Here is a 14,705-nt window from a genome sequence, read left to right as displayed (position 1 = left end):
AAGGTTGCACAGGAGAACCATAAATCTGGCATATGCTAACTTTCAAGTACTTGACTTTGCAACCTAATTAACATTTTTTTAATGTAGTTTAGTGTGTGTTATTACCTAGCTTGGGGTTCTTTTGTTTCTTAAAAGAAAAAGACAATAAATTAGTATCAATGACTTCCTGTCCTTCCATTTTTGTTTACTTTTTGTCAAACAAAAACAATACGATGTAACTAGAACATCTGTACTCACTGTCAGTTATCCCTATACTGTTTGCAACACTACACTCAATCAACTTTAGGAAATAAAGTCAGCACAGCAATAATAAAGACCTTCAAGAAATTTCCTCCAGAGGTCTGGGTATATTTTCAAGGAGGGGCCCAGAGAATCAAACTTTCAATTTTCATTGGTGTTAATGTTAACTGGGAGGCAAATTTCCTGCTCATTGACTTGAAAATTCTAACCTAAAATTGATTTCTGAGGACAAAGTAAACAAGATCAGTGGAAAAGGTTACATGAAACAGATCTATGTTTGGTTCACCTGGCAGTTTCTTTCCATTCATATTCTTCCCCATCCTTGAAGTACAGTTCATCCATTTCAGTGAAGAGATCATGGGGAATGTGTTCTTCATCATCATCCTCAGTACCCAGAATAAACTGCACTCGTTGGGATGGGGTGTCTTGATGGAAAAAAAATGATTTAAAAGGTAATATTTCTATTGAAATGTTAACACCTTGCAATAATTAAAACGTTATCCTCCCTCTCACAGTGGAGCGAGTGTTGGAACATGGAGTGTTGAAAATCTCTCATCAGAAGAAGATGGGAATAGTTTGCCAAATACAGGTTTCCTGTAATGGGTTTCTAAAAACAAAAGGAGGAGGATGAAAATAAGCTACTTCTATACTCTAGTTAACACACTTGTGAAATTATGACAAGAGCTTAAAAATATTTAAACTCTTGCCATAATTTCACACCTCAAAACAAACATCAACAACAAAATTGGTAACATGAAAAAAGTCAACACAAACTCAAAGGGCAAGACATCTTAGTCTCATACTTGAAAGCAAAATAGATCATATCTATTTTTTTCTCTTCAAAGAGAAGCACAATTCGACTATAGACATTAAAAAGGAAAATAAGCCCCAGACAATAAATCATGGAACTATTATAATGGTTGTCCATTTCAACAGACAGAGGTAAGGTTGCACGTGGGAGAACTTTGGTTGCTTACGTGAAAATTTTCCCTTCTTTGAAGGGATAAGTCCACAGATGCTCAGTGGGGGTCATCACCAGTCTGCAGCTCTAGGGGGCAAAATCAAAGCTGACTGGAAGGCTGGGGACTAGTCCCCCCCTTCTGGTGACTCCCCTTAGTTTCAAGATGCTGCCAAAACTAGCCCCTCTGGACCATAAAACAAAAAAAATAAATCTCTCATCCTGCACCTTGCAAAAATAATATTCAACATGAGGTGAACAAGAAAAGTTTAACCGCAAGGTAAACAGATCTGCCTTTTTCAGGGAGGGCCAGATTTGCGGACCTCTCTCTTCAATGAAAAGAACATTTTCAGGTAAGCAATCACAAATTCTCCCATCCTCTCTCAGGGTTATGTCCACAGATCTTCAGTGCAAGATTTTCTCAAAGTGAAAATTCCTAGGGAAGGAACAAAACGTCACAGAGAAAGGATTGGGCACTTACTCAGAATACTCCTTTCTCAAGAAGCTGACCAAGTGCTTCACTGATGCTACTTAGAATCAAACACATTGAGACCCAGAGTTGAGAGTTCAATCGTTGAGGGGGCCATTTAAGGATCTGGGGCAAAAATTGGGGATTGGTCCTGCTTTGAGCAGGGGGTTGGACTAAATGATCTCCTGAGGTCCCTTCCAATCTGGATATTCTATGATTCCATGATAGAAGTACAGAGGCAATATTCATACCTTCAAATACAAATACAAAAATGATACACACATATAGACAGCATAATCATAACCAGCAAATTACAAGCTTTCCATAGACACCTTATTTGACCTCCTTTGTACAAGATTTAGTGGAACTACACAGACCCTCGCTAGAACACGGGGTTCGGGATCCATGTGCGGTATTGTGTTAAAGCGGGGGCCGCGTTACCATGTATCCCAATTTAAACATTTAAATTTGTGTCCATCGCTGCAACCGCGCTACATGCGTATCCGTGCTCTAGCGATGTGCGCTCTAGTGAGGGTCCGCTCTATCGGACCTTGGTTGCAACAATAATCTATATGGTTACAGTTCATGTCAATAACATCACACTCATTTATTGATATAACCATTAAAATCTGCTGATTTACAACTAAATAGAGCCATAATAATAGATTTGGTATATCTTTTTGCTACCTAGGATGATACACTATAACTATATAGATCTATTTAAGCAATTATATAGCTTAGTATTTTTATTAATTTTACATTTTAGTACATTAGAAAATGGTGAAAAATATATTGCTTATTTACTAGATAGTTGACTTCTGGTTCATGACTTGTGTCAAGCTGCATTAGGATGGTAATGAGAATTTAATTAAACACACAGAAGTTAGATTTTTTTTCGACTTGATTCATTCTTTACATAGAAAAGCAGTCTTTAACTTAAAGTTTTTTGAGAGAGTCATGGATTCAACATATTTATTTTTTATTTAAATGTTTTAAAAATTATAAGACGTTTAATACAAAATATGCTACGGCCTAAATTCGGATTTCATTTTAAATAGATTTTTAAAAAGAAAAAAATCATTAAAAAAAATCAAATTTAAATAAAAAAATCCATAGTTTTTTTTAAATAAAGGGTTTTTTTTAATCCACCTTGGTTTGGTGCCTCTACCTGCAACCCACAAGGAAGCGGAAGAGAAGGAGGTGAGAACACCGCAAAGGAGTGGCTGCTGGTGCGGGCTTTAGGGACACAGGCATGACCTCCATCTGGCGCTCTACCCTTCTGGCGTCACTCCCTTCATGGAGATGAGGAGGAAACTGCTTGTTCCATACTCAGTTCTTTTCTCGTCATGCCTGCCTCTTTTCCTGCTGAAGCAACCCCATCCAGCCTGGGGATCAGAGCTGGCCTATTCAATCTTGCTTGGCTCCCTTTCCTGCCCAGATTGGGCTACAAGGTTCTACCCACAGAGCTTGCTGAGCTCCCTAACAGGGCATTCAATATAACTGGGGAAAAGGAGGAAAAGCAGGAGTCACAGGCCTTTCCTTTTGGCTTTGATGTTTCCCCGTCCTAGCTCTCTCTTAGAAGCCTGAAGTGGCAAACTCTTCAGAAGAGAGGTGGAGCAGAAGGAATAATCTCCACCAAAGTCAAATTTGGCCCTGGATCAGGGATTAGAGAAACTGGGTCAAACTGTTAGTCTAACATTTTTAAATTAAGTTTGGAATTTCCTTCAGAAATTTGCAGTAGGAAATTTGGATTGAGCCACTGGCCACTTTGGGGGTAGAAAAAACTTCAGGAGGTGGGACACTCCCTTGCTTTTGGTCACTCTCAGGTCACCCCAAGCAGCAGACAGGCTGAAGTACTCACTGTAATACATCTGTGGAGAATACAGCACAATGTGGCCCACAGCACAATGTGGCTTCCAGCACACTACTGGTGGCATTGAATGATGCAACAAGGAAGAACAACACAAGATCACAAAACCTAAAGAGGACTCTTGACATGTAAACAATCTATAGATTTTTATGTCAAAAAGGACCATTGGAATCATATAGTCTGACTTCCTGTATACCAAAGGAAATAGATCTTCACCCAGAGATACCTATATAGAGCCAAATAACTTGTGATTTAAATAGAGCACAGCCACAAAACCTCTGCCTGCTATTAACAGTAATTACTCTTAAATTGATCCCAGATATTTTCATAGTGAAGAAAACAGAGTGAGGTTTAATAATCTAGATTAGCTATTGTTTGGGGGTTTTTCTTTAAACAACATGAAAAAGCCCCATAAGGCAGAATTTTCTTACCATATGATGGAGATTCTCGCCCATCTTCTCTATCAGTTTCTTTCTCTTTTCTTCTTCTGTGATGCCTATGCCCACGATGCCTATGACGTCGACGGCCCTCCTTTCCAAATGGGACATGTACACCAATGTACACAGCTCTGTGGCCTATCAAGTAAGTATAAAAGGGAGCAATAAAAATGTAAGAAGAACTATCCCACCCAGCCTTACAATACTATGTCAAAAACCCAAGAAACATACAAATACATAGAATCTTTACATCAGTAACACCACTCTTCATTTTCCTTCTGTCTGTTGCAGGGCTCAAAGAATCCGTGACTTAGAAACTTCCCCAGAATGGGTCACATATAGCAGTCTCTGCTCTTTCTTGCCATAATACAGAAGATCCAGTTACAGAACACATCAGCCTTTCATGTCAGAAAACTCAATCTTGATTCTCAACATTGGGATGCAGTGCTTTACACAGCTGAGGTCACTGTGCAATATGCCAGTGGTGGGGCAGAAAAGTCAGAGAATGTCATGGTGCCCTCATTTTGCCAGTTGGGATGCATCACACTAGAATCCTGGCCACAACACTCCTGAGGCAGGGCTAGTGCAAGGACTATTGGCAATGTTCCTGAACAAGCATACTGAGAGCACTTCACCAGGTATCTATTTTCCCATTCAAGATACACTGTACAAAAGGTAGTTCCATCCACTACTCAGATTTTGTAGTTAATCTTCTCTGATTGTGTCAATGCCCTGGAATTCTGAGCCCCATTTACAGTATAGCACTGCTGGTCTAACTTTCAGAAGTATCATTTAAATTAGTTACCGAAATAAGGTTTTGGGAGACTAACTTTAGGCAGCCAGGTTTGACAATATCCTGCAATATCAAACAGTCAATACAAAAACTACTTTTTCTTATTCCAAAAACTTAATGAAATTTAAACAAAGTATCCTCATATCAAAGCATACTGGCCTTAAAAGGAATGAGGAAGCAAAGGAGGAAAAAAATAAATGCACTGCTATAGCATTCATTGCCAATAGCAAGTTATTTTCAAACAACTGGAAATTTTTCTTCATCTTTTCTTTTTTCCTGACTCAAAGCCCTACGTATCAAGACAATACAGGCAGCCTTGACGAAAGATGGAACTCTAAAAAAATGTTATGAATACACTCTTGATATGAGACTATAATGGAATATTAACCATATGTAATAATATTTTGAACTCCTTTTGAAACAATCTAATGAAAATAGTGAAATGTAGCTAAACGCATGGGTGTTCACACAATGTTTCAGGTCTTACTATAAAAGGTACTACAGAAGATTGCCTTTACAACAGAAACAGGAAGTGACTATTCTGTTGTTGAAGATATGTAAACTCAGCAGATTAGCAGGAGCTAAAAAAGTGCTATAAATATCAAATCCATCGTAAAAAAAAATCTGAAGACAAACATTTTTAACCTTTTCTTTTTACATGTTCTTATTTTACAGGAACACACCACCTTTGAGCTACAAAAACTAGGGACTAAGAGCCATACATGGAGATTTTCACTGTGCTATAGCAGTGTCCACACAGTGAGTTACCACATGGCAAAGTAATGCACGGTAGATTCACATCTTAGCTTGCCACACAGTAACTCATTGTATACACAAGCTGGAAGTCTAGAAACCAGGAAAAAGGTGTTGGTCTGCCTTTTAAACCCTGGAGCATTAGTTATAGACTATTTAGCAAATTATTTTATGGGTACACGCTATTAAGATCATCCACTATTTTTCCTACTTCCAGAAGTATTTATCTTCTATGTTCTACACCAACTGCAGCCTTCTAAACTGCAGTCACAATCACTGAGCACAGGCATCGAAGTGTGCAAATATCTATTCATATACACAAATGCAGGGTTTTGAACATGCAGACAGGCATCTGCAGAAAATGAAATTCTAAACACATGAAGTTTATTCAGAATGATTGAAGTGTCAGCTGGCTCTGATGGGAAAATAACTATTGGCAACATAATGAGGCAACAAATTTGCTTTCATGTGGATGTATTAATGCAGCTTGATACAACATGGCTCATATGTAATGTCATTATGAAAACTTTTAGTTTACATTTTTAAACAGTATATACTGATCCTATGATTGTGAGCTGGCCCTCTTCTGTGTCAAAGTTAAAAAGACAACAGAACTAATAAAGTAAAATTTATTATTGCTTTATGCTTTTAGTTCAGTTGTCTTTTTTAAAAAAAAAAACCTTTGACACAGGAGATGGCCAGCACACAATCATAGGATCAGTGTATACTATTTAAAAATGTAAACTAAGGTTTTCATAATGACATTACATATGAGCCATATTAATGCATCCATGTGAAAGCAAATTTGTTGCCTCAGCTAGTGGCTTTTTATATACACAAAAAAAATCATTTGTCCTGATGCTGGTAATAATGATTGTATTAATTTAAAATATCTTGTTCATTTCATTGAAAAGGTTTGTGTGCATTTGCACTTTCCTTGGAAGAATTTTTTAAAAAAGGTTTAAAAAATATTTAAAGACATATAGTAAAATGCTTTTAAATGTGTGGCTCCCAAATATTGCCAGCCACAATAAAAAACAAAATATTTAACTATCAACCAGTCCCATTTTTCTAAAGATTTTTTCCCACCCAAACAAATTATTTCAGTACTGTCATCTTGAATATTTGTAGCAACATGATAACTTTAATGATAGCATAATGTGTTGCCACAAAACTTATAGGAAGAGCTGGTTGGAAAGTGAGCTTTAAAGAAAATTTAAACTTTTGGATGTAAAGTATTTGGGGGGGGGCGTTAAATATGAAAAAAAAATTGAGAGGAGCAGATACTTTCTACTATAATTTTCATTTAGATGAAAAAACCTAATTTTCCTTCAAAAAAAGTTTCTATGAAAAAATTTCAAACAGCCCTAGTTACGGGGCAGGCTTTGTCCTTTAGCCATTGCCTTCAGAAGAGGGCAGTGCTGGGCTACCCAAGAGCTCTCCAGTGCTGGGGGAAATGCTCAGGCCATCTGGAGTAAATAACTATACTACCTTTGGCTACATCTACACTTGGAGCTAGAGGTGCAATTCCCAGCTCGTGTGGACACATTCACTCTAGCTTTCATTTAGCTAGCATGCTAAAAATAATAGTGTAGCTGCAGTAGCATGGGAAGTGGTGGCACAGGTTAGCCACCCCGAGTAATTACCCACAGGGCCCAGGCAGGTCTGTAGTCTGGAGAGCTAACCCATCCCACCGCTCACCGCTGTCTGTGCCACTACAGCTGCACTACTGTTTTTAGAATGCTAGCTCAATGAGAGCTAGCAAGAGTACGTTTACGCAAGATGGAAATCACAGCCCTAGCTCCAAGTATAGATGCAGCCTGTGTGTGGAAGCTACTAGCAGTATGCACTGTCTATTCTGTAGGCTGGTGCAGAAATGGGGCTGGTCAATGGCCACCTTCTCCCATACCCTTTGGGAAGATGCACACAGAGCAAGCAGTCCTTATGTTCCACTGATAGCAATTCTACCTGGCTCTTTTGGGATAGACACAAAGAGGAGAAGCCAAAAAGCAGCAGTGTTGGCTAAACACAACATCCAAAGGGATATGGCTATGGGGGTTTTACAAGACTGAGTTGTATGGCCAATGACCGCCCTGCACCTTTAAGCAGGGGGGTGTTTGGTGGGCTGGCAAAATGAAGGCAACCGTGCTTTATGGCTGGGTGGAGGAAGGAAAGGAAGAGCGAGATGAAATGTGCTGCAATAGGGTCAGCAGGGTTGCTGACTCATCCCCTAGGAATGCAGGGTTTAAAAGGGGCAGCACTGGACCTGAAGCCTCCCTTTTACATGGAGTAGTACAAAGCAGGATCCATCCTCCCTACCCTTCATGTGGTAAAATACCAGGTTTGGTCAAGACCTGCTGTGGGCATTACGCTAGCCACCCCTTTTTAGGGGGGCTGGGAAAGAATTTTTCCCTTACCACCATATTGGCTTGGGTGCAGTTGGGGTTTTTTCACCTTCCCCACAGTGAGTTCAGTTAGTGCTCTGTTCATGCATGGCATGAAGGGCAGAAGGCTATATTTCGCAACTCATTATTTAAGTGTCGAGCGGATGTCCAGTGCAGGTACTCCATAGGAAAGGTATACAGTGACCAGATAAATGGCTTGGAAAAGGACTTTAAAAGAGGTATTCATTAAAGGAATTAATGGGGGCAGTTGGGGACTCCTATGATTGGTACAGCAGGGAGCCAACCCCCCATTCCTATAGCCCACCTTAACCCTCCTACGAGGGAGGTGGATGGTAAGGTCCTGGCAATGGATTTGCTGGAGGGACATGGATGGAAAAAGTGAGGGAGCTGATAAAAGCCCCCCAGGTAATTACAGAAAAAACATGGGGTTACCTGCACTGTACAATTTTATCTGCCGGGTAGTCCCAGACATCTAATAATAAAGTTGTGGCCTGATTAAACCCATGTCAAGAGTCTCCTGGCCTCCTTTCGGTATAGCCAGAGAAAAGAACTCCTTCATGTCATAATGAGAATGAAGTTGATTGTTGCAACCAGCAACCCAAAGTCTTTAGAAAGACTGTTTTATGAATGAATGAAGTGACTTCTTCTTAGCAAAAAAAAAAAAAAAAAGTCAATGACATATACAGAAGACACTCTTCTATTCTTTAGAAAATACGTTGCTTATTTTATTTACTACAAAATCTTTGTAAGAACCTGCTGCAAGTATGTTCAAACCCAAAAGTCTGTTAAAGCCACAAAGTAAAGCAAAGTGATTCAGTGAGTTCAGTTCTAGGTAGAGAACAGCACTGAGAAAACTGTTTAAAAAATATGTAGACAGCTGATTATATCAAGTAGCATCCTACTCCCAGCTTCTTCCCTACCCAAAGATAAATGGAGAATGATTAAAGATGAAAAGGTAAAGTTTCAATGCATGTGATAAACTCAGTTTCCAACAAGAAAAAAAAAATTGGTTGCTCAGTATTATCTCCTCCAACCAATTGAATAAGGAGGGACACACTTACCTGTATCTCCTCAAAGAGATGTTGGAAAGTAATTTATTACAACAGCTCAGAAGGGGGAGAAATAGGAGTAACTGTGAAGAATTTAAGAGTCTGAAGTTAAATTACTTGCATGAATACATTCACCTATAGGCAATTACAAATTTAAAACCAACAGTTCGGGTAGGAGTACAAAGATATAATTGAATTATTATATGACCTTCAAACCTCCACTCATACATACACCTGTACACAGTATTGCTGATCCCATCCAAGCTTGTTACGGAATTAGCTTAAACCAATAATCAACAGAATTAGTAGAGCGCATGACACTAAATTTAGTATACAAAACTCCAGAGATAATTGTTCATTTTAATCTAACATGACTTTATCCAAGCTTAGATGCTGAAATCTTCCAGTGGTATTGAGTACTTACGGTCATTATTAGTATGAATCAATTCAAACATATTTCAGAAGTTTGCTAAATGTTATCACATGCTTCTCATAGGCTAAAAAAATCAGTTTGCATAAAATAAAAATCTCACAGTTCAATTACTAATACATACATAACACAAAAGTCATGGCAAAAAAATAAACTAATCTATTTGTGGTGTTGTCCAAAGCCGCTAGCAGAGAAAAGCTTAAAGTTGTAATAGAAAAGATGTGCTTTCCTCAAGCAATTAGTTTGATAACTAAGAGTTTTACACATCGCATATTAGGCCCAAATACCCTGATACTAAAAAAGTTAGCATGGTATGGTTAAAAAAAATAGGCAGTTTTACACTGAAGTTGGTATACATACAAAAAGAAATATTACCATTAAAAGCACTTAGCAGTATGAAAGAATAGTATTACAAGGCTGATTTTGAACTAATGTAGTATTTTATATGATGTACATTTATTTAAGAAACTAGATGAATATTCAATTCAACTAACACAGTGCTCCCCAAAATAGCCGATGGATCCCCTGGGGAGGTACTACACTAATCTAGAGAGGCACAGAGTAGGCACAAGTTGGAGTCAGGGTAAGGAAAGCTGCAGGCCCTCTGATGCACTCCAACTCACCACTACAAATATGCTAGCATGGGAAGTTTTTGAAACCTACCTTTCACTTCATGCTCTTTCACTGGTGGTCCCCAGTACATCTAATCACAGGAGACGCTCATACATGCAGGACGACTACAGGCTCACCAACCTAGGCTTTGGGGCACTTCTCTGACAACACAACTTTGAGCAGCTAGAAGGAACAGACAGGGGATGCAGCAAAAAACTACAACAAAAGTGAATAAAAACGGGGGGAAAGAGTCAAAAACAAGGAGAGAAAGGAAACTAGATGGAGACAGAATAAGAAGATAGGCAAAAAAGTGGACAGAAAAGTAAATACTGAGCTCCAAGTACAGATGTCCAATTTTTTCCTGCAACAGTAGCATTGGGAACGGTGATCTCATGCCATGAAACTCTAGTTATAAAACTGAGTTTTAAGTCTTACATAAGAACAGTCATACTGGATCAGAGCAATGGTCCATCTAGCCCAATATGCTGTCTTCTGACAGCAGCCAATGGCAGGTGCTTCACATGGAATCAACAGAAAGGCAATCATTGAATGATCCATCCTGTCATCCACTCCCAGCCTCTAGCGATCAGAGACTAGGGGCACACAGACAATGGGGTTGCATCCCTGACCATCTTGGCTTATAACCATTGTTGGACCTATCCTTCACAAACTTATCTAATTTCTTTTTGGAACACTGTTATACTTTTGGCCTTCACATCCTCCTCTGACAGAGAGACTTCCACAGGTCAACTGTGTATTGTGTGAAGAAATACTTCCTCTTTTGTTTGGTTTTAAATCTGCTGCCTATTAATATCATTGCACTTTGGCTGGGGTCCTACAGGTTAGCATTTTCAACCTCTGTTTGTGGCCAAATAACTTGAGTAATTGTTAAAGGTAGTTTTGGTGTATTAAGTTACAGCCAGTTCTCTTTCACAATAGGTATGACTTGTATTTATTGGCCAAAGGTTTCAATATTATAAAAAGACAAGTACGTCAGCCACTTTAGCCAAAAAAAGCTTTTCAAGCTTCTCATGTCTCGATTATTGCAACATCCTTCTCTTTGGCCTTGACAAATGTAATCTTGTCCCAAACAAATCCATTCAGAATGCTGCTGCTAAGATCATTTTCCTAGCCCATCGCTTTAACCATTCCATACCTCTCTTTGCATCCCTCCACTCGCTCCTCCTCTATTGTATACAACCTGAGCTGCTTGTATCCACTTTCAAGGCCTTTCACAGTCAATCCTCAACCTCACCTATCCTTTCTCATTCTACTATTGAGCTGTTGATACTTGCCTCTGATCATCCACTTTTTAAAATGTTCAAACAAGCATCTTCATACTTTCTCCCATGATGCCCCACAGGCTTGGGGGGACCTCCCTGTAAACATCCACAAAGCTACCTCATTATTCACCTTCAAATCCTTACTTAAAACTCTCCTTTGCAGGGATGCCTATAAAGAACTTGACAACAGTTAGGCAGCTGGTGTGCTAAGATTACTGCTTATCATGACTATCTCATTGTTTCCTTGTACGCCCGCTGGTCTCTCTCTATGCATCGGTTGCCTCTTGTCTTATTCGTAGATTGTAAACTCCTTGGAGCAGGGACCTTCTTTTCTTTCTTTCTTTGTACAGTGCCTAGTACAATGTGCTATGACTTGCCCATGACTAGACCTCCTACGCACTATGTTAATAGCAGTAATTTACCTTAAAACAACTCTGAAAGATTTTCATCTCTCTCAAGCATAGCTTCTGCCTCATGGTTTTATTTTGCATTAAATCTTTTGGCTTTAATCTGCAGTACTTAAAGTGTTATTTGCTTTTAAGTTTTAAAATCAACTTTGCCTTAAGAATTACGAAGAACCACTGACTGTGATATAGCTGGCATAGAAATTTCCCAAAATGGATTTTTGGAGACTGGTCTAAGTTATCATCTGCCACAGATATGCTCGTGCAATGATTCTAATAGGAGTTCAACATCTCAACTAACTTATTTTCTCTCTATGCCTACACTGTAGTGAGTCACGCTTTGTTTCTTGTAATAGAATAAACTTCCTTGCTCTTAAAACATCTTAACTCATAGAAGTTGGTGTTCAGTTCAGCACAGGTTTGACTTCTAGCTCTATACAAACAGTAGTGACAGATGTTAAGGAAATGTTTATTCTGTCTCTATTCATCTCCTGTCCTGTTAAAAGAATCTTCTGCTTGGAAAAAAAGATGGTTTATGAGCAGGCCTCCTATCTTAAAATTAATTAGAGAAAGGAAAGGAAGAAGTACTTATAAGTTCGTGTTTGCAGGTCAAACTCACTGAAGTATAAAACTAACAACTACAACCCAGAAACAGAATGTAATTTTATGTGAACTGAAATAATTGCAACAAGTCCCTTCTCTCCACTTTAGAAGTGTATTTTCCTCTCCAAACAAGGGACTTAAGTATCACATGAATTCCTGTATATTATGCAGGACTGGTTTTTACAAGTGAAAGGAGTGCAATGAAAGTATGTTTATACCTTTTTATCTAGCCAAGGATTCCATTTTCAAAGTGTTTGTAGCATTTATAGCCCCAATCTGTGTACCAGTTCTTTAGGCTATGTCTACACTACAAGCTAAGGGTGCAATTCCCAGCAACAGACAAAAGTGATCTGCCACTCTATCATGTTACACAGGTCACCAGCTATTGATACGGTTAGTCACAGTTTTTGATATTCCAAACTGTTCCTTAGCTGTTGAGCTCGTTCTTTAACGACAGGGTTCTCAAGGTCAGGAAGAGCACTTTTTATTATCATGGAGAAGTCTCCCTTACAGAGTGCTGCAAAGATTTATTTTGAAAATCAGGGAACAAAACATGTACAAAAGATTTCTAGGGCTTATAAAAAAAGGGCATGAACTGACACAACCAGAATACTGACTGACATTTGCCTTGATGGCTACGTTACTTTTGAGCCTCTAACTAGGAGAAATCGAGATATCTGGAAAACTTGTTTTTCTTAATTTTAAATGAGGAAGAGTTTGCTTCAGCTCACTTCTAATAAGGCTACATTTGCTAGAAGTTCAAAACATGGAATTTTAGCCAATTTGAGTAATATAAAACTTTGTTTTTCAAGAGCTGAGGTCACCTCATGAGATAGTTCTGAAATTTAGCAGTAACTATGGATAACTCTCTGAAATATGGCGTTCCAATATTACACTGATGTGACAATCATATCTGGAAAATCCATCCTTTAGCATTAATCCTGTCAGTCATTTATGCCTTAGTCAATTTAGTATCAGTATTCAGGTTCTGCCTAAGCTAGCTCCCACTGACTCCTTGGGCTTCCTTGAATATTGTAGTTAAGGTTGGCTAACGCTTCCCATTATAAGACCCTGTACTGCAGCTACTTATAAAACTTTTAAAACTCTGCCAAAATTTAGCCATTTAGGATGAAGTTCTCCATGCAGGATGTGTGCCTCAGCCTGAATTTTTAAATTCTTACAACTGTGTAGTTAAGTTAGAAGCTCTAGCATCTCCATGCTTTGGCGTAAGGACTTGAAATCTGGCAGAGGACCAGCCTACTGTCAGATGTGCTTTGACATTCCATGTAAAAAATTCCATATTTGGTCAAGTTATAAACATTTCTTAAAAAAAAAAATCTCTGTTCACATGTAACAGTCCCTTGGGTGCAACCTGAACTGCTGTGTCCCCTAACAATCTAGCCTGAGGTGCCTTTTACAATGCTTTCAGAAAAAAACACTCCTGGCCTGCTCATGCACAGCCACTAGCACAAACATCACTCCCAGATGTTTACATGAATACTGTCCCAGCCATTCATGAACAGGGCGACACCCGCATATCCCTCAGTCCCAGGCTTGCCCCACAGAAATGTGCATGCGTCTTGTACTGTTCAGTAGCCCACTGGACTGTACAAGCTCATAATTAGCTCATCATTTCAACACAGGGAAATGAATATGCACCAGACTTATTGTCTCAAGTGGAGGCTTCCCATAGACTTCAAACACACACACTAGTTTAGATAAAACAGTAAAACAAGTTTATTAAATAGAGAAAGATAGATTTTTAAGTGATAAGTCATAAGGCATAAAAATCAGAGCTGGTTACAAAAGAAAAAAAATATAAACATGCACGTTAATTCCTAAACTTTACCAAGGCCAATAAGCAAAAAAGGCTTTTCTTGCCCAAAAGCAGTCCTTGACCCCTCCCCTGGTTCCAAAAGCTTCCTTTGTTCTTTCTAACTTAAGCAGAGATGGGAGCAGGGGGGGAAAAGAGATGATGAGTAGGTCATTGTCCCTCCTTTTTATACTTTGACCCTTTTTACTAGAAAAGTTTTTGCTGGGTCATGGGGGTCAGGAAAAATCTATGGCATATGTGAGCTAACAACTGCCCTTAAGGTGAATTGTAAATTTCTTTTTTACAACCCTGCCGTTGGTGAATCTCCAATTAAGCAGGTAATGCCTGTTAGCACCTAACTCACATGCCAGCGTGCCTTTATCTTTGAGAAAATGGTGTGAGGGCTTTACTGAAATATGCTGTAGCTCTGACTAACAATCATATAGTAAATCTCATAGCTCCATATACAATGTTGATACACACATTTTTAACAGGACAATGATGGTCAGTAGATTATGAGTTTCAAATGATACCTCACAAGGCATACGTTGTACAAAATATAACCAAAATATAAATCTGGGGTACA

General features: G+C 38.8%; 1 protein-coding gene across 4 annotated transcripts in view; it reads right to left on the bottom strand.

Moving 5' to 3' along the window:
- Positions 1–14,705, bottom strand: part of SLC4A7 (solute carrier family 4 member 7) — a 160,151-nt gene that overhangs the window by 60,140 nt on the left and 85,306 nt on the right. For all 4 annotated transcript variants that reach the window (XM_084619519.1, XM_084619516.1, XM_084619518.1 and 1 more), the window contains exons 3-4: positions 3,969–4,112; positions 527–665 (exon numbers count right to left, since the gene is read on the bottom strand). In XM_084619519.1, the coding sequence (XP_084475645.1) occupies positions 527–665; positions 3,969–4,112 (283 nt within the window). The remainder of the gene's footprint in view (positions 1–526; positions 666–3,968; positions 4,113–14,705) is intronic.

This window comes from Lepidochelys olivacea (genome assembly GCF_965140295.1).
Source record: "Lepidochelys olivacea isolate rLepOli2 genome assembly, chromosome: 2".
In the NCBI taxonomy this organism is placed as follows: Eukaryota; Metazoa; Chordata; order Testudines; family Cheloniidae; genus Lepidochelys; species Lepidochelys olivacea.
This window is presented reverse-complemented; position numbering and strand designations above follow the sequence as displayed.